Raw genomic sequence first — 23,273 nt, forward strand, 5'->3', positions numbered from 1 at the left:
GCACTTTGTGTTAAAAAGCTCCTTTTAGGAATGACGGCCCCTCCCTCAAACAGACAAACACCAGGTCACAGCACAGCCAGGAGCCCGTAGGATACGTGTTGTAGCTGGGAGGAACCTGTTATTTTTGCATCCTGCTGAAACCATCTGCGAGCAATCTGTAATTGTTCTGGATGGAATACGCTCCTTTCTCACTCCTCTCTAATTACCAAATTAGATTAAGCCCACAGCCAGTCCCTAGGTCTGCACAGACGCCTTCCACTCAAGGCTCAAATGTTTCCTGCAAGTATGAAAATGAGTTTTGTATTTAAAGTGAATCAGTACTCTCAAATTCAACTGCTCAAAGTAAACAGTAAGAAAACACTGGAATTGGCAATGGAATTGGTATCTGCCTCGTGCACGTGTAAATAAAGTCACCCATACATGCAAACAACAATCACACGTGTGAGGTCCTTCCGCTGCATGCCCACCAGGGGGGCTGCTGGGAAAAGAGTGGGGGGAGAATGGGAAATATCCACGCAATAAAGCTGACTTATAAAGAGATTAAAGTGTGTAAGAGGAAAAGAAAAAAGAGAACAAGAATATGATTCAAGCGCAACAGTTCTGAACAGACAGTATTATGTATGCAGCCACCATAACCATGAAATACATCACCTACCCTGGACGTGAACCAACCCAAGCAGCTCCCCAACAGCTGCACAGAAGCATCAAATAGAGCAAACCACCCCCTGTGCAGCACAGCACAGCCCTCCGTCCTGCCTCACAGCCAGCACCAGGGAATGGCCCCACGCAGCTGGCTGCGCCGCCTGCTAAGTGCTCACCTTACACAAACATCACCCTCCGCTCAGCAAAACTGAACTCCCTTCCATTTTTATATGAGGATTATACATGGGGCCCAGCACGACACATCCTAAAACTGTTTGTGGAGATTAGGGACAAGGCCTATTACCGCAAAACGGCAAAGCAGCTAATGCTGCCGCTAAGCCTGAGAGCAAACATGGAGCTACAGGTGACACCGCTGCCAAGAGCGGCACTTCAGCATTAAGGAACTGGCGTGTAGCACTGCCCGTGTCAGAGCCCAACGTACCCAAACATCCGATTCCTATCACCGTTAGAACAGCGGTTTCGTATTGCATGCTATTTATTGCGATACTGCAGTAACATTTATATTTTAGCGTGGATTTTATGTCACGCATACGCCACTTTCACTATGGATCTCTACATCTCCGTAACAAGCCGAGATTGACGGTGCATCCACAACCAGAGCGAGGCTACCACCCTCGCCGCACGGGGTCTGTAACTTTGTGCTCGGTGAACGCGACAATTTCCCTGCTACAAGAAAACGCGCGGGCTAGGGGCCGCCTCAAGTTTTCAGCAGCGCTCCTACAGCCACGGACATCGCTACGGCCGCGGCCTCCAGGCCGAGCGCGGCTCCCCCGGGCAGGGCCGCACCCCGCCGCCGGGCCGCCCTTCCGCCCGCGCCGACCCGAGGCGTTCAGCGCTCCGCTCAGGGCCCGGAGGAGCTCCGCGGCAAGTTGGAGCGCGCCGGCCCGGCCGGGACTTGTTGCAGACCCGGGCGGCCGATTTCTTTTCCTCCCGACTCCCGGCGGGCAGCGGCGCCGGGCCGAAGAGGGACATTTTGAGCGCGCGGAGTCTGGCCCCAAAGAACATGGTGGCCCAGGGCCTCGCGGCTCCGCTCGGGGCCCGGCCGGGAGAGAGCGCGGCGCTCGCTCGGCGCTACGAACGGCGGATCCCCGCGGATCGTGGCCGCCCCCGCGGGCCGACATCCTTCGGCGAGGGCCGCGCGGTGCCCGGCGCCGGACAAGGCCAGGGCAGGGCAGGCCCGCCGCTGCCATCTTAGCGCGGCCCCGCAGCGCAGCCCGCCCCGCCCGGCTCGGCCCCGCTGGGAGGTGGGGGGGGGGGGGCGCCCGCGAGCGGCCGGCCGGCCCGCCCGGAGCAGGGGGGATCGAAGCGGGCCCGGGGCTCACCTTGATGTGGAAGCGGATGAGGGCCAGGCGGATGCAATGCGCCATGCAGACGGGCGGCAGGAACCAGACCTTGGGCGGCGGGGTGCCCTTGTTCTGGACGTGGCTGACGATCTGCTGCGCCGTCTGGCGCTCGTTGCCCTGGCGCTTCACCCACTCGTGCAACCGGGCCTTCTCCAGGGCGCCGTTGAAAAACACGAAGAGCTCGATGTTGCCGTTGAAGCAGGCCTTGGCCAGGGCCGCCAGGTAGCCCAGCATGTGGTTCCACTGCCCGCCGCTCACCCAGTCAGTGTAGAAGCCGCCGTACAGCCGGTGCAGGCAGTTGTCGGCGTCGATGAGGAGGCGCAGCGGGGTCTGCGGGGGCCGCTGCCGCCCCCCCCCCCACCAGGCTGCCCCGCGCCAGCTTCTGCAGCTCGACGGGCACCACGGCGCTGGGGCAGTGCTTCTCGATGTAGTCCTGGAAGCCCTGCACTCCCATGGTGAGCACCGGGCGGCGGCGGCGGCGGCGGCGGGCGGGCGAGCGGAGGCCCCGCGGCGGCGGCGGCGGAGGCGGCTGTGGTGGCGGTGGCGGCGCGGTCCGGGCTCGGGCCGGGAGTTGCGGGCGGGCGGTGGGAGCGGCGGGGCCGGGCGGGCGCGCTGGAGGCTGCGGGCGGCCGTTCAGCGGGGGGTCGTATGGATCAGGGGGGGGCTCATGGCTGCCGCGGCCGCCATGTGCTGCTCTCACAGAGCCATGGCTCGGGGATCCGGGCTGCTGCCGCTGCGGCTCCGACTGCCGGGGGGAGGGGGAGCGGCACAGCGCAGGAAGCCAACCCGCCGCCGCCGCCGCCTGCAGCAGGGAGAGCGGAACGGGCGGGACTTGGCGGCGGCCGCCGCTGCCACTCACCGCGCGGGGCGCGCGCTCCGGAGCCGGGCGGGAAGGGGGGGGGGGGGGGGAGGGGCGCGCCCCCGACACCGGTGCCCGCCCGGTAGCCGCCGCCGCCGCCCTCACGGACCCGCGCGCTGCCCTGCCCTGCCCTGCGGCCCCGGCGCGGAGCGGCCCGCGCAGCGCGCCCGCCGCGGCTGTTGCATAACCCAAGCATGCGCGGGAGCGCGGGGCCGCGGGCGGAAGCGGGTGGCGGGGAAGGGGAGGGGGCTGCGCGGGGGCGGAGGATTGGGGCGGGCGGTGGGAGCCAGCGCGGTGCGGTGTGTATGCGGTGCGGCACGGCACGGCACGGCACGGCACGGCTTGGCACGGCTTGGCTCGGCTCCCCGCGCCCCGCTCTGAGCGGTGCCATCGCGGCCGAAGGGGTTCCGAGCCTCGGAGCGGGGCGGGCGCAGATCGGGCTGCCGCTTCCCCTTGGGTCGGGCGGGGCAGCGCTGCCGCCGCCACGCAGGGCCGGGGGCTGCCGGCACCTGTTGCCCGCGGCTCGGGCTCCCCGCCCTCGCGGGGCCGGGCAAGTGCCGCGCGCTGTGCCGGCCTCGCCGCTCCCTCTGGCGGAGCCGCGCGGGCCCTCGCGGCCGCTATCGGGCAGCGCTACTTGCGGCCCGTCCTCGCCTCGCGCAGCCCAGCAGTTAGCGCTGCCCGCGCGGCCTGAGGGTGCCTGGGAGGAGCGCTTGGATTTAGGCCCGGGCCCTCGCCGTGAGTGCAGATAAATGTACGCACAAACTGCCGGGAAGAGCCCGACCGGCTGCAGGGGTAACGTTGCTGCGGCTGCGTGGAGCCGTTTGAAAAAGGCCCAGAGCTGTGCTTGAAGGAGTAACGCTAGGCTCAGAGCACATCGAGCTGTCTGTGCTGTCTGTTCACACCGATGTTTTATCAGTCCGAAAAAAAAAAGTTACGAGACTTTGTCGAGGCTGGATTTGCACCTAAAGTGAATGCCCCGCCTGAGAGCAGTGATACTGGCAGGGCTGTGGAAGTAGTCAATGGGAAATACATTTCTTCCTAGAAATCCGTTTTCGTAATGGTCTGAGTGTGGTTCCCTAAGTAAATAATCACATGGACTTGTTTTCTATAGCAGTCATCACATGTTACAATAACATCTAAGTAACAAAGCACAGAATGTTCTAAAAAGCATACATGGCCACACTGCTAATATGAGGACAGAAGACATAGGAGAAAGAACAGTTCTATCTACTCCAAAATTGCCCAAAACTTGGTCAAAAGAGCAAGTGCCGCCATGCGTGAGGTGCACAGAAAGCAGCTGCTCAGACGTGCCTCCGCATAATAGACGCTGCGGCTGTGTGAAGTGCGAGGTTTGATCACAAACAGCCAAGGGACAGTTATGTACTCCTTCAATACACTGTTCAGAATCCAATCCTTTCTTTCATTCCTTTTTATTCCATTCTTTAAAACAGGCATTTAAGACATGCTTTTTTCATCTTTTTTTGGCCATACAGAGTGTAGCCCATGCTCAGATTATTCTTGAGGAACAACTGGTCACTGATCGAAGGACAAATCAACATCTGAGCACTTATTTCACAGGATATTTATGTTCATTACTGTTAGGAATGACAAGTCACACAGAAATAAAACATTTCTTAAGGTTACTTTGGTGTTTATTTTTCATTTGTTCATTCTGTTGCTCTTGTTTTGTAAAAAAGAATACTAATCCAAAGCACCTGAAGTGGTAACTTTGTGATGCTTCCCATGGAGTAGGGTGAGCACAGCGTTACTGAGCGCTGCAGGCTCACTGTGTGAAACTGGACACAACCCTCCCTCCTTGGGAGAAAGAGAAGAGACAGGTAAAGCAGGATGGGAACACAGTGCTTGAAGAAGTCGTTTGACACAAATAGCTATTTTTTTGTTAAGTAATATTTGGCTGGACAAGAAGGCAGTTAGAAAAGCAGTATAATTCATGGAGAGCAAAATTATGCAGGAAAGCAGGTAGAATAAGATTTAAAAAGCAATTAACTGAAGGCATGAAGACAAACAAGGCATTTTTTTCAACAACCAGCAGCAGAAAGCCTGCAGGAGTCAGTCGGCATGTAAGAAAATGGCGTAACAGAGGAAAGGCACTGAGGAGCTTGTTTCTCAGCACAACACATGACGGTCTGCTAGCTGTGTAAGGGAAGGGTTAATAAAAATTATTATTAAAGTCAGTGACTCATTAAACAACCTGAATAGAAGAGAATTAGGAGTGGCTCCCTAGAAGGAAGGAACTGAACAATCATTAGGAAGAACTAATGAATAACCATGTCAGGGCAAGAACATAGAGATGAATGTTATCATTTCAGTCTTTCTTCGTCTGCTAACGAACTCGGGTCCCACCGTGAGATGCATGTGGATATAGGCAGTGGAATGGGCTATCCAGGGCAACCTTGGTGGGTACGTGTGCCTGGAGATAATTGATACATATATCCGTGAGAAATACTGGTTTTATCTGATTTCCCTTATTGTTTCTCCTTCTCTCTCACCCTGCCGCACATCATCAAGTTCCTCCTGCCACAGAACTTCACAGTCCTCACTGCTGCTGCAGTAGCAAAGCTGTCCTGTCTGCTTGCAGCTGGGATGGGGAGCGGGCCACAGCTTGTCCTGATGCAGGGCACCCGCACGCGTTGTCACTTCAGTGCACAAGGGGACATGTGTCTGTTCTACCAGTATCTCTGTATGGAAATACAGACATTTGGAAGTAAGCATCCAGGAACTGCTGAGATTCTTGTGTCGGCTGAGATGTTAGCTGCCCTATTTCCCTTTTCTGTAATCTGACTGTAGTAGGGGTAGATTGTATGCAGTGATAAAATGGACCCTATCTTCTCTCGCGGTAAATTTTTTGCATATGTACTTATTCAAATCTTTGTTTACAGAAGCTTGCAGACTCTTCGTGTGGATTATGTAAAAACAACAACACTTCTGCTGGGACACTTGTCCAGGTTGACTCACCTCCATCCTTAGTATGTGAGTTTAGTAAGTTATTTCATTGTTTTCCCTTTTTTCCTAAGTTATGGGGCATGCCTACCACTTACCCTAAAATACTTCCAAAATGAGAAAAATTGAGGTAGAAAATTACTTTGGTTAGAAAAATTGTCAGTCACTGAAGTCTGGCTCCAGCTTTGTACCACAGCAGTTTCTGCCAGGTGAGTGTCCCTTTCATGTCTCTTAGCTCAGTGCAATTAAACTATATAAAATCATACAATTTATACAACTAAAGAATTCCTGTTTTCAGGTATCCCTGTAAGCTTTCAAAATATCTACAAAGACCATCTTGCTTAGCAAACAGTAACTTTTTTCAAATGTCTAAGGTAGCTAATGGTGGAACGTTTTCTTCTTAGGACAAAAAGATGTGCATATGGGAGGCACCTGAGTCATTGAAATGCTCATCAGTCTCTCCATCAGCATCAGCTCTTAGATGATTTTCAGGCTATTTCTGGAACTTCTTACATTTTCAGCTTTATGCAAGATGTGATTTGAGAAACCTATAGGTGATTTTTCAGCTTAAACACATTTAATGCTAAAACAGTTCAGTATTCCCTTAGTCTACAGGAAGGAATGTTATGCTTCCAGCAGAGGTTGGGTAATATCAATTCTCATAGTTTCATTTATAAAACTTTATCTTTGCAAAGCACTTTCCCAAAATTTTTAGTTTCTACTCACCACAATCAAATTCCAGTATTTCAACTTAATTTGAAATTCAGCTTCCAAGGGAATTTAAAATGGTGAGGAATTGGTGACATTAGTGGCCAGTGAATATGCCTTGCATCTTTTCACTGGTATCAGCTTTATCTGGTGGCTGTGTCCGTATCCTGTCTGGTTTGGTGCAGCATTGAATTTGTGCAGGAGGGCTGGTGCTCAGGAGGAGAATATTCTTCTGCACATTCTCACTGACAGCTATGAATGCATCAACTAATTTTGCATCATCATCACTTGCTTTTCAGTAACCACGTTGACTTTCTGCCTTTCTCAAATTCTCTGTCTCTTAGTGTAAGACTGACAACTGCTACAAGGACTTTAAGAGATGCACAGTAAATGACCGTTTACTGACTTCTTGTTTTTCTTTCTTCCTTCCCAGCTGGCCAAATAGACCCTTAGTGTTCTGTGAAAGCTGTCAATAAATTGTATGTCCTCTCTGCCTAGACCTCTCTGCCTATCCGAGACACTGTTCTGTTCTGGTGCTGAGGAAGTCTGCTCTCCTCACTTGCTTCATGTAAATGGTTGCTGGTGGTGACTGTACAGGAAGAAGTCGTGTTTTTTTCCCTCCTACTGGCACATGCTTTTTCACTTACCTTAACAGAATGTATGTTTATCCGAAGTACATTCTTCCTCATTACATTTTTCACTCTTAGTCAGAAGCCATGTTGTGGTAAGCTGTTTTATTTCATACCTCTTCCTTTACTGTCAAGACAAACACTGTTGTCTCTTTGTTAATTCCTCCCAAACTGCTAAGTTTTCCCAAGCTGTTGTGCACTCAGTGTGTTTTCCACATGTGTCCCGTGGAACATTCCTATGAAGAAGTGCATCCTGATGGCCTACCTACACTGTGCAGTGGCCCACCAGAGGCACCAGTGGAGGAATGATTCCTTATTACTTGGGAATTCCACTTGGCGTCTTCATTTTGCAGGTCTGTTGCTCCTGTGACAGAAGCAGCACGATTATCTCCCTGTGTTGTGGTGGTGCCCAGCAGCCATGCTAGCAGTTTGGTGCCAGCTGCTGCCCGCGCGCCTGGAGCGCTGCTGTGGTGATGAAAAAACCCCACCTACATCACGTGTTGTACTACCTGGTGCTTGTTCCTCCTCAGACAATACCTATTTTATGTGTTTGAAAAAAAGCAGGTTTGGGAAGTCTGTTTTGCCTGAATGATCTGTACAGCAGTTCACAGTTCTTGTACAGAATGAGTACTGAGGCAGAGAGGCTGAGTGTGTCACAGCAGAGGGGCCAGGAGGAGCTTGGTGGCTGCCGAGGTGGGCATTACACGGCTGCTTGCTGGCAACCACTTCTGCACTGCACTTTTTTTCTGTTTTCCTGGGCCAGCTGACCTGCTAACACCCCCATCTAATGTATTTTTTTCTCTTCCAGTCTTTTCCAAAGGCATCTGCCACTTTCCAAATACTTTCTTTAAGCCATTCAAGTACCAGTAAAATATGCTAGGCCAACATTCAAATCCTTTGTGGATGGAACATATCTGAAAACATGCCACTTACTATGGGGATGGCAGAGGAGGAGAAAAGATCCCTGCAAGCCTGCTGTGAAGGCCGTGTGCAGACGGAGCAATGTGTACCCCGAGCACCCAGGGAGAGGATGGTGCTTCGGCAAAGCAATCGCTGCACCAGCAGAACTGCAAAACACTAAATTATGCTTAGAGACAAACCTGCCGGGCACAGACATCCAGCAAACCATAATATCACTGTAGCAAACCTCCGGGGCAAGCAAATGACTGGCAGCAGGTCCCCTGAGTGTATGGGAAAGGCGGCCGCACGGGGAGGGGCCATGGGACGCCAGCTGGAAGAATTACTCCTTTCAGAGAACAAGCAGTGCTTTCACTGCCATGGTGCACACTATGCAGATTACATCAGGTCCATTTGCCTGCTTTAATTATTTTGAAAAAACAAAAGCATGAAAATTTTCAGATCTAAATTTGAATTTTCAAGAGTAAAAACATAAATAATAAAGGCATTGTGGATCCAGCAACAGGAGCTGGTGGAGAGCGATAGCATTAGTTCTTAGAAAACCTGGAACAGTAGCATGCTGTTCCCTTGGTATTAATGACTACTTGTGTGAGACACACAAAAAGCCAGTATTTGAAGTATATTCTACAGTGCTTTATGCAGAGGAATCAGCAGTAGTACAGCTACTGACACGTTACTATAGCTAAATGTGACAAGAAATACGATACCTTTGCAAGTGGTGTAATCAGAAGAGATTGTAGAAGCTAAAAATATATGCTTGGACCATTTCAGAAGAGCAACTCTAACATTTTAAAAACATGTCATTTCTGTTGACATTTATGCTATTAACACAAGTATCTAAAGCACGTCAGTGAAAGAGTTCACTACCTAAGCTTGGAGTAAGAATGCTAGGTTCAGGAACACGGTCCAAGCCAGACCTTGGTTTTCAGTCTGCTAGAGTAACTCAATTCTTCATCTTACCCAAATGTGGTGCCCTTAGATTCCAGAATGTCACCCCTGAGACCCTTGCCACTGTATCTTCTGCTGCTGCAAAAAGCCAAGTGCTCTATAAATCAAGCAAAAAAACAAAACAAAACAAAAAAACCCACCTGTTTTGAAACACAGAGTGGTGGAGCAGTGGATGGTCAGATCTGCAGGCACATTCCTTATAGCTCTCAGAAATCCCCAAGTTCTGGCATGATGGGCAGGACACAAGGGGTGCTTTGTGCCCTGCCCTCAGTCCAGCTCCATGCAGGGCTGCAGCGGGCACAGGGTGAGGAGAGGCAGCAGTGTCCCCTCGCTGCCCTGCAGCCCCATTAGCCTGCTCTGGGCTGCAGTGCACCAATCAGAGGGCTGCTAATTGTGTCCTAATGACAGCCTAAATGACACTGCTGATCATTTCAGAACCATCAGATCACTAATCACTAGCAGTCTGTGTGGTGCTTTAAGCACAAGGAGCACTGTAAAAGCATGAAGTGACATAATTAACATTCACAGTGGCCTTCAGCGCCATCCAGGTTCCAAACTCTTGGTCTCGTGCTCCTCACCCAGCCTCTTCCCTGTCCACAGGTGTTCTGCAGCACTCCAGAAAGACAGGAAAGAAGAGCAATTAAAGATTGCTGACATGTTAAGTAAAACTCTACAAATATTAATAAAATCTGCTAGTAACAAACATTAACTAAAATCCTCAAGACTTCCCCAATGTAGAATGTCTTACCGTAAATCAGATTGGATCTCAAACGAGCCTCAGTCAGCAGCGCCAACAACATTGGCATAATTTCTGCCCACAGCTCTGTGGGACCCACGGGTGCCCAATTTCAGTTCCCAAGGCTGGCATGTCGGCACCCGCCAGCAGCACGCTGCTCTTGATGGAATGTTTGCTGGAATTCCCTCCAAGATGCCCACAGTCTGTTGAGGAAGCCATTTTCCAGAAAAAATATTTAGAGTGCAAGTCGCAGTTTTCCCCTTCAGAAATTCAGCCAAAACACACTGAATCTGCTAACCACTGACAACACGGTGCTGGTCAAGATGTTTATACGTAAAACAGTGTGTCAGTGAGATGAAAGTACGCATCTTGCCCCTGTAATAGATATCTAGTAATGAAATGGAAAAGCTTGCTAAGCCCTCCTCTAAAATACGTGCTCTTAGCTTTTTATTTGAGCTCAAGAATATAGGTTAACTGTAGTGCTGGGGATTTTAAATGCAAAACCAAAGCCATTAAAATTTTGAAAAGACTTTTCCAAGAGAAAGGGAGGTTTGTTTTCTCATTGGAAAATAAAATGCATGTAAATAAATCAACTAATGTTGATTTTTTTTTGGTGAAGATTTATGTGAGATTAATCCCTTTACAGTCCTAGAGCGTATTAGGTTTCTCTAATCTGCCCTCAGTTTATGTGAGATTGCAGCACAGCAGGGAGCGAGGAGCAGGCTGTGCTCAGTGACCAGGCACACTGCTTGGGTACACGATGCACCCAGAGCCAGGGAGTTTATACCTGCAGTTGCACGAGCACCTGTTTGTGTGAATGAGCCCTGAAACTGCTTTAAAAGAGCCCTTGGTTGTGTGGATAAGGTGTCTGGTCACAGAACAAAATTGGCACTGGGAATGAATTTTGCAAGTGATTTTTAAGATACCTATTTTTCAGTCCTTTGACCTGGGAGTTCTGCTTGCCATGCAAATGATCTGTCTGGCCTGCTCAGGTAGTGCTGTTGGCAGGTTACTGGGTTCCTCTCCTTTCTCTGTAAGGCTGTGCAACCATGGTGTCTTTGGAAATGAGAGCCTTGCACATTGCTACTCAGTGATTGTTGGCTTTTTCTTGGGTGTTGGTTATTTTTTTTCATTTGTTTGTTTTCCCTTTTTACTACATCAATGATGTTTGAACCCAAATAGATACAAGACAAAACCATTCCTGCCTTTTCTGTTTCAGGAAATGCTCACAGATCTGCCAGTGTGCTCCTGCAGACCCCACAGCCTATACAGAGCAGCAGAGCTGAGCAGGTATCAGGTAAGTGCTGGTCTGGCAAGAGGTAACATTTAAATGTACACCCACATTTTCAAATTAATGATTTAATTTTTTTAGAAGAGTCTGAGATATTTGTGCTGTAGCTCTTCTGCCTGACAGAAGGAATATTGATTTATACAGATTATTTTCTCTTCATTTATCCCTTTAATGCTGTTTCACAATGTTTAACCTGTGATCTCCTCAACTTTAATGTAAGTCAGAAAAACAATTGAAATGCATTGAATTGAATATTTATGAAGAATGCAAGAAATGAAGAGCTAACCTATAAAGTTTGTCCCTGGAAAACCCCACTTAAGAAACTTGTACAAATTTGTATCTTAGTTCTGGAGGGGAAAAAAAAAAAAAAAAAGTAAATATTACATAGTTCTCAGTAATGAGTGCATTTGTGGTTTCCAGAAGAATCCAGTTTAGTTCTCCAGATACTCTCTGCATATAGACTGACTTTTGATCCCCTCCTGCATAATACAGCACGGGAGCATGCCTCTTAAAGTCCTGCAGCAGTTCAGGGCTGTGGGTACCTTTGATGTGCTGCTCTCCTGGCACAGAGGCAAGTGGGCTTGGTAGCAGTGTGGACAGGATGGTGGTCCAGGCCAGGCCGACCCACCAGCACGTGGCTGCTGAGCTGCTTGCCCACCTCGCCAATTGCACCCCCAACTTCTGCTCTATTAATAGCCACGTTACAGCCAGATCAGAATATAAGGTCTGGGATGGGCAGTGCATGCTGAAATAGCTTCGGGACTGGGCTGCAGTCAAAATGAGTCTGTGGTTTTATTTTTAAACCGGTTAAGCATATTTTAAATTGAATAAGCATTGTCAGAACTAATCATATCTCATACCCAGCGCTCCTCTGAACACTTCAAATACATTTCTCACAGAGCCTCATCCTGGCCTGCAGCTGAGTGGTTTTGGTGCCATTGGGCTGACTGACTCAGTGAGGGTCACCCGCTTACCTGCTGGGAAGAAAAAGCCCGTATCTGCCTGAGTGGTTACCAGGCTATGGTAACCAGGTAACAGCTTAGCAACTTTGAAAAAAATATCAGCAGAGTAACTTTGAATGGAGGTAGATGAGCAATGCTCAGACAGCCTCCCCCATTCCCCAGCCATACGCCAGCAGCATCTCGAGGAGCTGCAGGGCTGCGGCTCACCCACCGCGGCCGTGTGTCCAAGCAGGGCTGTCCCAGGGCAGCCATCCTTCTCCTGTTCCCTTTGTACCAAAACACCAAACCCCACAGCATGTCTGCAGAGCATCCTCCCACAAGCTGATTGTTGTTCTTACACTGTTGTGAACAAGAGTCAGAGCTGCACGTGGAGCTGAAATCTGGCACCAGTGTGATGTGACACATCCACCACAGTGAGTGTCCAGCACCAGGCAGCATGCTCCCCTGAGGGCTGCGCTGCCTGCAGGAAGGGAACTGCAGCACAGAGCTGGGTGTGCCTAAGAATGATGGCATTAGTGCAAGTGCTGCTCACTTCGTTTCATCTCACACAGCTGAAAAATACTTCACAGTTTAATTGTTTTGCTTAGGTATTATTCTAGCAATCTTAAAGATTATCCTTTTTTAAATTTATTTATTTGTTTTTATTTTTACTTCTTTGTCCTCACCACCTGTGCCTTACTGCTGAACGTATTACTGTGCAGTTAAGGAATCCCTAAGTGCTAATGGCACACAATACTCCCAGAACAGGCAATTCTCAAATTTTGCAGTAAAGCTGCAGATTATGAGAGCAAATGCCTACCTCCATCCACAGACTGGAAGCTTATCTAAACTGGCATCTGTTATGTACTCTGGCAATTACAAACATACTTGAAACTAGACGTGTTTGAAATCTGAAGGAAGACTCATCTAGTAACAAAAGTGAGAAATGACAGCCCGGAGCTCATTAAAATAAAAGTTTTTAAAAATAATGTGCTGAAGATCTTGTGTACTAAATAACAAAGTGATTTTAAATGCCTATGTATAAAAAGTGTACAGAATGAACAGTAAAATCCTGCCTCCAATGAGTTCTGTAGGAATTTCACTAGTCAGTGCAAGGGCACCTGGACTCTACCCACGCTCTCTGAGAGTGCTTTTTGTATTGGCTTATGTAACATGGTTCTCTGGCAGAATTTAATTAAAGTGAAATGTGTAAAGCATTTGGCATGAAGTAGTCAAAGTTTTTAACATACACTATTTAGAATGAAATCTAACTTAGAAGCAAATAACACTAACTTTGTGCATTTCAATACGAATTACTTAATGGAGAAGCATTTTTACCGTTAACAAATATGTCCTATAAGATTTCATTTTTAAGATCTAAACAAATTTAGAGGCTTTCTTTGAAATGTTGCAAGCTGAAGCAAACTCACTGACTTGACTTTATCTTTGCTCTCAATTATACCACAGTCAACAATTCTTTACTGTAACTTAATACTGAATAAGTGTTCTTGCTGACTGCTGAGATCAAGTGGGAGGAGGAGCTCGGCAACAGTAGAACTCTGTTACTCGTGCTTTTATTTACAGCAGCAGTTCATATACTTAGTGGTTTTTATTTTTAGGCAGGAGAAATATAAAATATCCGTGAGGCTAAAATTACTGTGTTTGAAGATTTTTGGTCTGAAAAGTTCCGTGATTCCCCTCGCAGAGAGGGAACATCTCTGACTTCTCAAACAATCTGCAGACTTTCTGAGGCAGATAGTTTAAGGCATGTGTTTTGGACTGCACTGACTTATAAACATGTACAATTAACATAGCTTTCTTGTTATGGCATTCAAGTTACCAGATCAGGATGATACATTAAAAAAGCATGCAGATAAGGCATCATTTGCCCAAACATGTCATCAGAAACTGCCTTTCTGAAGGTATGTCTCAAGCAGAAGAATGAAAACAGATATATGATACGGTTCTGTTTCAGAGCACTCATAGTACCACTATGATGCAGACTGCCTTCACGACTTCCTAAACTCAGCACTGACAAAGGGAGACTGATCTGAATTCTCAGAAGCGTTATACTGAACTCTCAGTTTAGTACAAAAATTCTTGAAAATATATTTGGTGGAGAACTGAGCCCAAGTGACATTACTGGAAAAATAAGGTTTTCTTTGGCATGGGTCACTGCACCATGACAGCCTCTGTTCTTTGGAAGTGTCTCTAAAATATATCAGATTATTTCTCTCCCTTATAGCCTCCTCCTAAATAAAAATAGAATGATTCAGCTTCTTCACAATGCACAGGAAAAAAAAAGGAAGTTAAAAATAAATCTCAGTTCCTTTTAGCACACAGACCACAGCTGTCTTTTTACCTTTAAGGATAAAGCACGCTGGTCCCATTGCCCTCTTCAAGGCAGCAGGGTTATCACAGGATGGTTTTTTGCTATTTGAGGGGCTGTTCCGAGTTAATTGGTGCTTACAGCAAGGAGAACTTCAGCAGTGGTAGAGAAGCTGGGCATCTTTGCTGCCTGCAGGACTACCACAACATGTCTGACTCCATCACCAGAGAGCTGGCATATAAATGGAATGAAAAATTCACTGAAATGCTTTGATGTTGCATACGAATCTGAAAGGAGTAGGAGAGTTTGTTTTTAAAAGGAAATTAATGAAAGACCTACAGATATGCAAAATAATGGGTGGTATAAAAGAAGATAGGGAAATTCTTGTTTTTCTCCCAAGGTAAGGAACCCGGGCATTCACAAAGGGAGGTATATTATGCAAAAAACAAAGCAAAACACAAAAGAACCCATTCCCTGTTTGATTTCACACTGTGCCGTTGCTGCCAAGCCTGCCACCTGACTGGGCACAGCCACACCGGGGACCCCAAAGCAGCTCTGCTTACTGCTGCCTGATGGCAGTCACCACAGGTCGCAGCCATGAGATGTTGCTGCGCTGAAAGCTCATGACTCGAAGTGAAAGACTTTGCAGGAGTTAAAAAAAAACAACAGTGCAGAGAGGTTTTTTCATCAGAAAGCCTGCTGAAATTATGCCATTTTCCTTGGAGGAAGTCCAGTGTACATGAAGAATTGATATCGACCAACGGCTGTGGCAGAATATTTCTGAGGAAGCACCTTGTTCATATTTTGGCAGCATGAGAATGTTGGGTTTTTTTCCCGATTGCAAAAGTTGCTCCACCTGCCACAAAGCCAATGGTTCCAGCCTGCCGCCCTCATTCCATGGTGTGTGGTGCTGGGGTGAGCACCTTCCATTGCAGCACAACTCAAACCTATCCCTGTGCACCTGGGGCCGAGCACGTGTGTGAGCCATCGTGCCAGGACCGTGGGCCCCCCAGCCAAGGGACCATGGGGCACACTGCTCACCACATCCCATCTCCCTGCCTTAGTTCAGCACAGCTGGTTTTTCTTTTCTGCTCTTTTATTTATTTATGTATTTATTTATCTATTTACTTATTGCTATCCATTGTAAGAATAAGAAAAAAAGGAATATGATTCCTTAAAGGATACATGCAATGGAAAAAACAAACTCAATTCTAAAATGACTATTTCAGTGATGACTTGTAATCTGTGCAGTTTCATCTACTTGATAATACCCAGCTTAGCGTTAGATCTAAAAAAAGAATGAAATGAGAAAATCATTCCTTTGATATGCATTAAATTATTCAGTTAGTAAATTAGTGAATCTTATTCTGAGTGTTATTAGCTATTAGCATGTTACACTTCTTGATGTTGTTTATGAAGAATGCGTATGAAAATGAGGAAAAGATTTCCCTTTTGAAGTTGTTGCCACTTGAATTGTTGACATTTCTCTTAATTGGTGGCTGTCCTCTTGAATGCAATATTCTGCTGTCTGTTTTTGTGAGATTCCTAATTTTTAATTTCTCCTCTCATTGAGTAGACTTTTCTTTTTTTCTTTTTGAACGAGTAACTATCAAAATAATTAGCCTTTTTCGAGGTAACCATGTTCTCCTAAGATATTTATGGAGTGTTTTCCCCACTCAGTATACTTAGGATTTTTTCATTAGAATTCCAAGGTCGCCTGTGGGCCGGTCAAACCACACCTGGTACCACTGCAGGCAGCAGGAACTGTGCTGTAGATTTCAGGAGGAACAAAATTAGTCACTAGGAATTAAAAAAGAGCTTGGCCTTCAGTTTGAATTAGAAATATGCCTATTATGTAGGAAAACCTGCAAACATTTCTTCAGGCTCCAGAGTAGGGTTGAGGAGGGAGTGAAAGCTGGGGAAGGACAGCAAAGTAAATCCATCAGAACAAGGATCCATCACTGCCTTTAAAGGACCTGTTGATTTCAGCCACGGGGCCAGCAAGCCTCCGTTACACCGCTGGATCTCCAGCACTGGAGATGTGCACCTCTCTTTTATTTAAAGTCAGTACAGGTTAGATAAAATTGAATCCATTCAAAATAACAGTCCTTCTGCATAAGAAGTTATTTTCTAATGTAGAATCAAGGAACTGCAATTTGAATGCATTTTGTTTTAGAAATGATTGACCATCTTGCACTTGCAACTAAAGAACACAGCAGATAACAAAGCTCTGTGGAATGTTATATGTTGCTGCAGTGATCTAATCCCACTCTGTTCCTGTTTGGCTTCTATAAACCTTCTTTTCCCTTTCCTTGCTCTTGTCTTTAACCTCAAAATCTGCCTTGCACGTTGCCAGCTGTTGTCTTCCTGCTGAAATGCAATCTCATTTTGGCATGCCAGGCTCTCTCCTGCCTAGATGCTCTTTCAAAACAGGCTGAACATCATCACCCTTTTGCTTCCTCCGCCTCCCTGCCTCCTTCTGGTCTCTCTCCCTGCTTCCTTGACCCTTCATCTTTAAGGAGCCTTCAACACAAATGTAAATTCACTCGCCATTCCTAGACAGTCTTCCGTTCCAACTAAAACCTCAACTTGCATCCTGGCATACCTTCTTGGTACTCTCTTCAATCTTCTTTTGGTTTGTGCTCCCCTGTCACCTGAACAAATTCCAGTGCTTTGCTTTTCCAGCAAGACCAGCCTCCTCCAGCTCCCTCTTTTCCTGATAGCCACTGGCGCTACCTCCAGCCTGAGAGCTCACGCTCACATCAGCTATGAAGCTGCCTCCTGACCTTACTTAAACACATCGACATCACCTTTCAGATTGAAAATCAATATGGAAATAGGAAAAACAGAGGGAAAAAAAAAAGAAACAAACAACCAATCAATTAAAACAAAAAAAAAAAGCAAGATAATCCAGTGTGGGTGCCTATATATACAGCTGACCCCAAACCATTACAGAATCATATCTTACAGGGAAGCTTCACTTTGGAGAAAAGCAATGTTTATAGAGAATTATTGTATTTTGTACAATGCTACTGAGGTAGCTATTAAAAGTTGTATGTTGTAGTCTAAAATACTGCAGTGCGGCTCACAGAAGAGCCAGCACGGGCTGTGAAGCGGCCTTACATGGTGATCTATTTCTGCCAGAATATAATATAAGCTATTTCAAGAACCCATTTACAAGTAAGCTGCCTGGGTAGAACCCTGCCTCACTGAAATCAATAGGAGTTTTGCCAGTGACATCAGTGGAATGAGGTTTTCCTCTCATTTTTAGCTTGTGCAAAATTAAATATTGGGTCAGGAAAACTGTTAGTTCTATTGCATGCAAGTGCCAGTGATTTTAAATACAGCATTTGCTTAGGAGGATTACTAAATGGAATTTGCAAAGTGATTTGTTAATGGAAGTTATTTTGTCAATTCATCCAGATTTCCTCCTTGGATGAAGTGCTTCAGCATACCTCTTCTGCACCAGTGAGAGCTGTGTGCTCCAACTGCTGGCCTTCAGCCGGGAGAGCGCCGTGCTTCCCTTCCCAATGGAAGAGCAACAAAAGTGGCACTTAATAGTACAAATTCATAGCTTAAGAGGTTTGCAAGCATCTAAGTGCTGCATGTGCTATGATCATTTATCTTTGAACTTGTTGGTAACAATGCGTAATTAACAAGTAAGCTGTAGGAACATGCAATTGCTGCGTATTTACATGGTATGTGCCAGGCATTGTGGTGTAATCACAGGGTCTATACCTGCTCTGTAGAATGAGGTGCATGGTGCACAGTGTGCTCTATTTTATAGTATTTCCCACAGCCACCCAGTGAAGCAGAGCACAGCACAGCAGGGTTTGACACGCTTTGCTCCAGTGGAGGCAATCCCTGAGGATGGAGCTACACAGACCTGCACCCAGCACCGGCATTTTGGCATCACTGTGTGTCCTGCTCGCTTGGGTGGCAATGCACATGGAGCTCAGGTTACTTATGCTTTGGATTGCTGCTCTTTCAGTGATATAAATGGAGTCGACTATGCAGTAGGGCAATTTTTTTCCTCTCACGTATAACATGATGCATCTGTATAATAATTACAGGTAAAAGAATGCATGAAAAGAAACTATTTCCTATGAAGCTTTTTAAAAACACATGCCAGCATGTGACGACTTCTTTGCCCTAAAATTCATTAGGATCAGATTACCAAATGTGAAGTTGCATAATGTAGGCACTGGGGGGGGTGGGAGGGGAGGAGGGGGAAACAGCTAGTGGTGAAATGTGCAAAGAAATCTGATGCAACTCCAAGCTAGTCATCTTTTACTTGATTCAGCATAAATCGCATGTAAAAATAAATCAAAATACTGTATTTGAGATTCACTTTCGGCAGGAAAAGGAATACTGTGCTTGTCAAAGTGACACAAGAATTTCTGTGCCCAATTTCTAAAATGGTGTCATCAGAACACAGACATGAAGTATTACCCATTCTGAGCAGAAAATACACACCGTGATGGGCAGCAACACAACACTACTCTGGGTATAGTACTGACTTGACAGAAACGCTGATGTACCTGTTGATGCTTATGAAATAAAATGCAATTCAGCATACAGGGAAGCGACCTAAGAGTGGCCTGGTCTCCTCTGTGTGGAACAAAAAGCTTCTTCTTGCAGCTGACCGAATGGTCCAGAATTAATGAATCCCAAGTCACTTATCAGCACCAAGAATTAACATTTCAGTCCGTCTCAGAAGATGCAGCTCAGGAACACTGATAAGGTGCACTAAGTCCTTCTTATACTGGTGAATATGAAGATAATTTCAGAAGAAGCTGATTTGGAAGGAAAACATAATCTCCTTTTGGAAAATTCGTATCTGGAAAAAATGTTAATTGGTTTTTGACTTGCATTCCTCAGTCACTCTATGCAGATTGTTTTTTTAATAATTATTTTTCAAGATTTTCATAAAGTGTACCTTTTGCAAAGGACCTGGGAAGAGATGCCCACACATGTCCTAGGCACAAACGCAGACGCCATCAAGATTTCACGAGTTGTTAATTTCCACTTCTCCTATGAACAATCATGAAGTGCCTGGGTGACAGTTGCAGCAACTGTTTACATTATCTAAAATACCAGCACAGTGTTTTTGCTGCATACCAACAAGAGCCGAGGTCCATATTCTACAAACGTTTTCAAAGGAAATATTTGAGGCAAGCTGCCAGCCTGGGGTTTGAAATTCTCACTGTGGTTAATGGTGGCATGCCGGGCTGGGGTTGACTTTTACCTACTTTTCAATATTGCATATGCATTCCAGTACTTTCTTTGTAAGAGGACACATGGTAAATACTCAAATCCCTCTTTTAAATTTTTATCTGAAAAGATGCTGTTTTTCAAGCCGAGAAGGGCAGTTTCCTCCCTCTGTTCAGGGGCAGATAATTTCAAAATGAGGACTTTCCACCGGCTTCAGTAGGGTCTGGATCAGACACCTCTGCCAGTGCTTTGATAGAGTTGTTTCTCATAAAGATGCAACAACAACCACAAGAATCCTCTAATTATTTCTGGAGAACTAATGAATAATTTTTCAGTGGTGACATGTTGCATTCTTTCAGTCGTTATTTGGAGCCCAACCAGTCTATATGCCATTGAAGGCCTTGTCTCGCATAGACAATTTGTGAGACAAATTGGGATGATGCTTTTCAAAAGCTCTGGCTAGGAGCAGCTCCCAGTCGTGAAGCGTGCAAATGATGTTCTCTTCATGGCTAGAAAAGCTATCTGCTAGCTGATGTGAAAATCACAGATGCTGATAAACTGTGAGCCTCTCAGTGAACATGTCTGCCTAAGACTGAAATGGTTTTCTGTAATTCCTGCTTTCTGTGCAAGATTTCTAGGGAGGGGCTTCGAAAGTGAGAATTTTCCCAAGGACAACAGGCAGTGGAAACCCGGCTCTTTGATGTGGCCATGGAGCTGAGGAGCAGATACCATGAGATGCAAGTTCATGGAGGCTGAGCAGAATTAGGACAAATGTTTGAACACTCCTCAGCAAATCACTCACACATGATTTATGGAGGGAATTACTTGCAGAACGGTTACAGCACAAGTTTTCCAAAAACATAAATTCAGGAAAATCAATCTGCTAACAGACAAATAATGAACAGAGGAAGAGGAAAATATTCTCAAACAAATCTGAAACTGGAAATTATTCACTCAGCTCAGTTTACAGTGACCAATTTTTATGGTAGTAGGAGCTTGTGGAGTGGGAGGTAACTGTAAGAAGAATGATTGATTCGGTGTCTTATATTGCAATTCTGGAAGGGGTTCAACATCTAATTTAAAAGCCATTTTCTTGCTCTTACCCAGTAAAGAAATCAAAATGATAGTCAATGACTGTGAGTTTTGGGCAGATAGCATCTATTTTGTGTCCCTGAAGTCCTGTGGTCACCGACACAGGCTGGTTCATAACAAAGAGCAGTTACTTATTATGAAAGGTTTCTCTTGCCCGAAAATAAACGTGCCTGAGGAAGGAAATTGCTGTCATAATCCTCTTTGCATCTTCCCATTAGAGGGGAAAATATTTGCCCTTCCAGAAAACACTCAGAATTGGTTATAAACTTGGTGCTTTCCTTCAGCCTGTGAGTTGAGGAGACCTGAATAAGCTGCATCTTCTCCAGCCCATCTTCATTCCTTCACTGTAATTAAGAGAGCAGTGATTTACTTCCCCCTAGGAAGAAGACTTTGGGCATCCCTCTCCCAAGGCCTAGCCACAGCCTGGCACAGGTACTTCCTGCTCCAGACAGAGGTGGCTCTGAGCATCCTGCTTATGCCAGTGACACGATGGGTGTGCAGCCAACAGTAGATCTCCTTAACTCCTTAACTTGCTGATTCCATATTTAATTCCTAATTCCTGAGCAGGCAGTGCTGCCTTTCACAGGGATGGCAGATAGGAAGGAGTCCACTTCAGGCCTACAGCTCTATACCGCTAATATGTCAACTTCAACAATTTACATCTACAAGAGCTTTAACTCTGACAACAATCTGAATGCAGACAGGTCTCAGCCAGCCTCTGTAGAATGCTTGACCCAGCTCAAAACTTACCACTAACCTTTGCCTTTATCCTGCCCAGAATCCCCCAGACCGTATGCATTTGGGAACCTGGGCTAGAGAGGGGGTAAGAAAGATATTCTGCCGCTGCAGCCCCCCAGTCCTGCTAGCTTTTTTGTCTGTTGTTTAATCTGTTACACATGATTAACTCCTCTGTGTTTCTGCCTGGCAGAATCCATGACTAAAAATATCCTGTGAGTATACGGTGCGTGCTGCAACACTGGCAGAAAGTAAATAAGACCATAGTCCTCATAATCACTGTTTTTGCTAAGAACTACTGCTCCCAGCAGACTGGCTATTTTAGGCTGTAAATGGAAAGCTGAAAATGAGATTTTTTTTCCCTGCCAGTTCTTCTCCTGGGAATTCTACTGCTTTCTGCTCTGCACCTACTCTGGGTGTTGATGGCAGCATGCTGCTAACACTAGCTCATAGGGGATGGATCACTGGAGCTCGTTCTGAGGGGTACATAGGAACATAGGAAATAATTTCCACTGATATCATCGTATCATTTGGATGAAGTGTTTGATCAAAAGTGGACGGGGATATTTTGATTTATTTCATGAGTCAGGTGGCAGTTCACTTATATTCAGTCAGAAAGGTTTTCTTTAGCTCTCTGCACTTCCTGTTCTAATACTGGTAAATGTATTTGCCTCTCTCTTAATTTTGCAGACCACCTTTTAACCTCTCATTTGATGATCTAAACACAAACACTCTTGATTTGTAGTCCCATTGATACCAGCGATGCCTGGCCTTGTCTCCATGATATAGCACCTAGATCAAGCATATCATATAGATCTAATGAAAGATCTTTGCACGGTGTGCAAATCTGAGGAGCACTAATTATCATTCTTAGACTTCATGCATTATGCATCTTCTGCTGGAAAAAGCTTTGTGTTTTCAGGAATTCAAAATATTAGGCTTTGCTACAGCAACATGCAAATCTAAGAACTTGAGAACAAATCATAATCTTTAGCATTAGCTGTATCTTTCTGATGGCTCAAACATTGTTTAGAAGGATTTTCTAAGAAGGATTTTCCAGGAAACACCCTAGCTATTTCGTGGCATGGACACTGTTGTTGTGTCAGGTCTGTATATCCCCATTTGTGGAATACCACTCAAGAGCATCCTTGGAGTTGCTGAGTAGCTGCTGATTTCTTTTAATCACCTGTAGTACTACTGTGGAGTGGTCTGTGTATATAAAAAAATTAACTTTTAACTTCAGAAAAACATCAGTCAAACTATTTTCTGCACTGAGGAGAAGGAGTGGGTTTTTCTGGGAGCAAACCTACGGGATGACCTCAGTCAGCAAGGGTCATCCCTGGCACGAAGCGGATGAAGGAATTTTAGATGACATGAGAAAAAAAAAAACAAAAACAAACAAACAAAAAAAAACAAAACAAAAAAACACATCAGGAAACAGAAGGTTTTAAAGGATAAATAGAAAAACTGCTTTGCATTGTGCCAAGACATCGCATGGGATAATCACTGTCATAATTATGATCTGTTCTCATGGTATTCCCTTTTGCTTTGTCATTTACAGTTATCATGTGCATATCTTCGAGCAGTCTGATACTGTTCACTGCTTGGTTGGTTAGACCTTAAAAATATTATTAGCTTTTTAGCATTTGGAAGGTTGGAAAACTATTATCTAAGGAAGTGTTTGGAGCACATCACAAATGGCAAGTGACTGAACAACTCACTCTTGACCTACTGTTTTTGAAAAGGCCCTGTCTCTCTGCATTTCCTTACACAACACAAGCTGCAGCTGCCTTTTCTAATGCTGCTGCTTCTCTTTTTGTGGCAGGATCTTTTACCCTTAAACAACTGGTTCAGGCATTGCCTTCACCCTCATCCTTTTCTAGTCCTTTTTCTGAAACAGTGCAAC

At 46.0% G+C, this 23,273-nt stretch overlaps 1 protein-coding gene and 1 long non-coding RNA gene across 3 annotated transcripts in view; one reads left to right on the top strand and one right to left on the bottom strand.

Annotated features, from left to right (window-relative positions):
- FAM120A (family with sequence similarity 120A) overlaps window positions 1-2,475 on the bottom strand; it is a 49,348-nt gene extending 46,873 nt beyond the window's left edge. Inside the window, 2 exon segments of the mRNA XM_052679109.1 lie at window positions 1,986-2,363; window positions 2,365-2,475. Of these exon segments, the coding sequence (XP_052535069.1) occupies window positions 1,986-2,363; window positions 2,365-2,460 (474 nt within the window). The 5' untranslated portion in view covers window positions 2,461-2,475.
- On the top strand, window positions 2,346-22,762 carry LOC128078679 (uncharacterized). Of its 2 annotated transcripts, none has more exons than XR_008205743.1 (3): window positions 2,346-2,461; window positions 5,766-5,856; window positions 10,985-22,762. It is a non-coding gene; the product is annotated as an uncharacterized LOC128078679 (long non-coding RNA). The 2 variants fall into 2 exon arrangements; XR_008205744.1 differs by having other exon boundaries at window positions 2,362-2,461; window positions 5,769-5,856.
- Window positions 22,763-23,273: the final 511 nt, after the last annotated feature.

Source organism: Tympanuchus pallidicinctus, unplaced genomic scaffold (genome assembly GCF_026119805.1).
Source record: "Tympanuchus pallidicinctus isolate F22 unplaced genomic scaffold, pur_lepc_1.0 scaffold17, whole genome shotgun sequence".
In the NCBI taxonomy this organism is placed as follows: domain Eukaryota; kingdom Metazoa; phylum Chordata; class Aves; order Galliformes; family Phasianidae; genus Tympanuchus; species Tympanuchus pallidicinctus.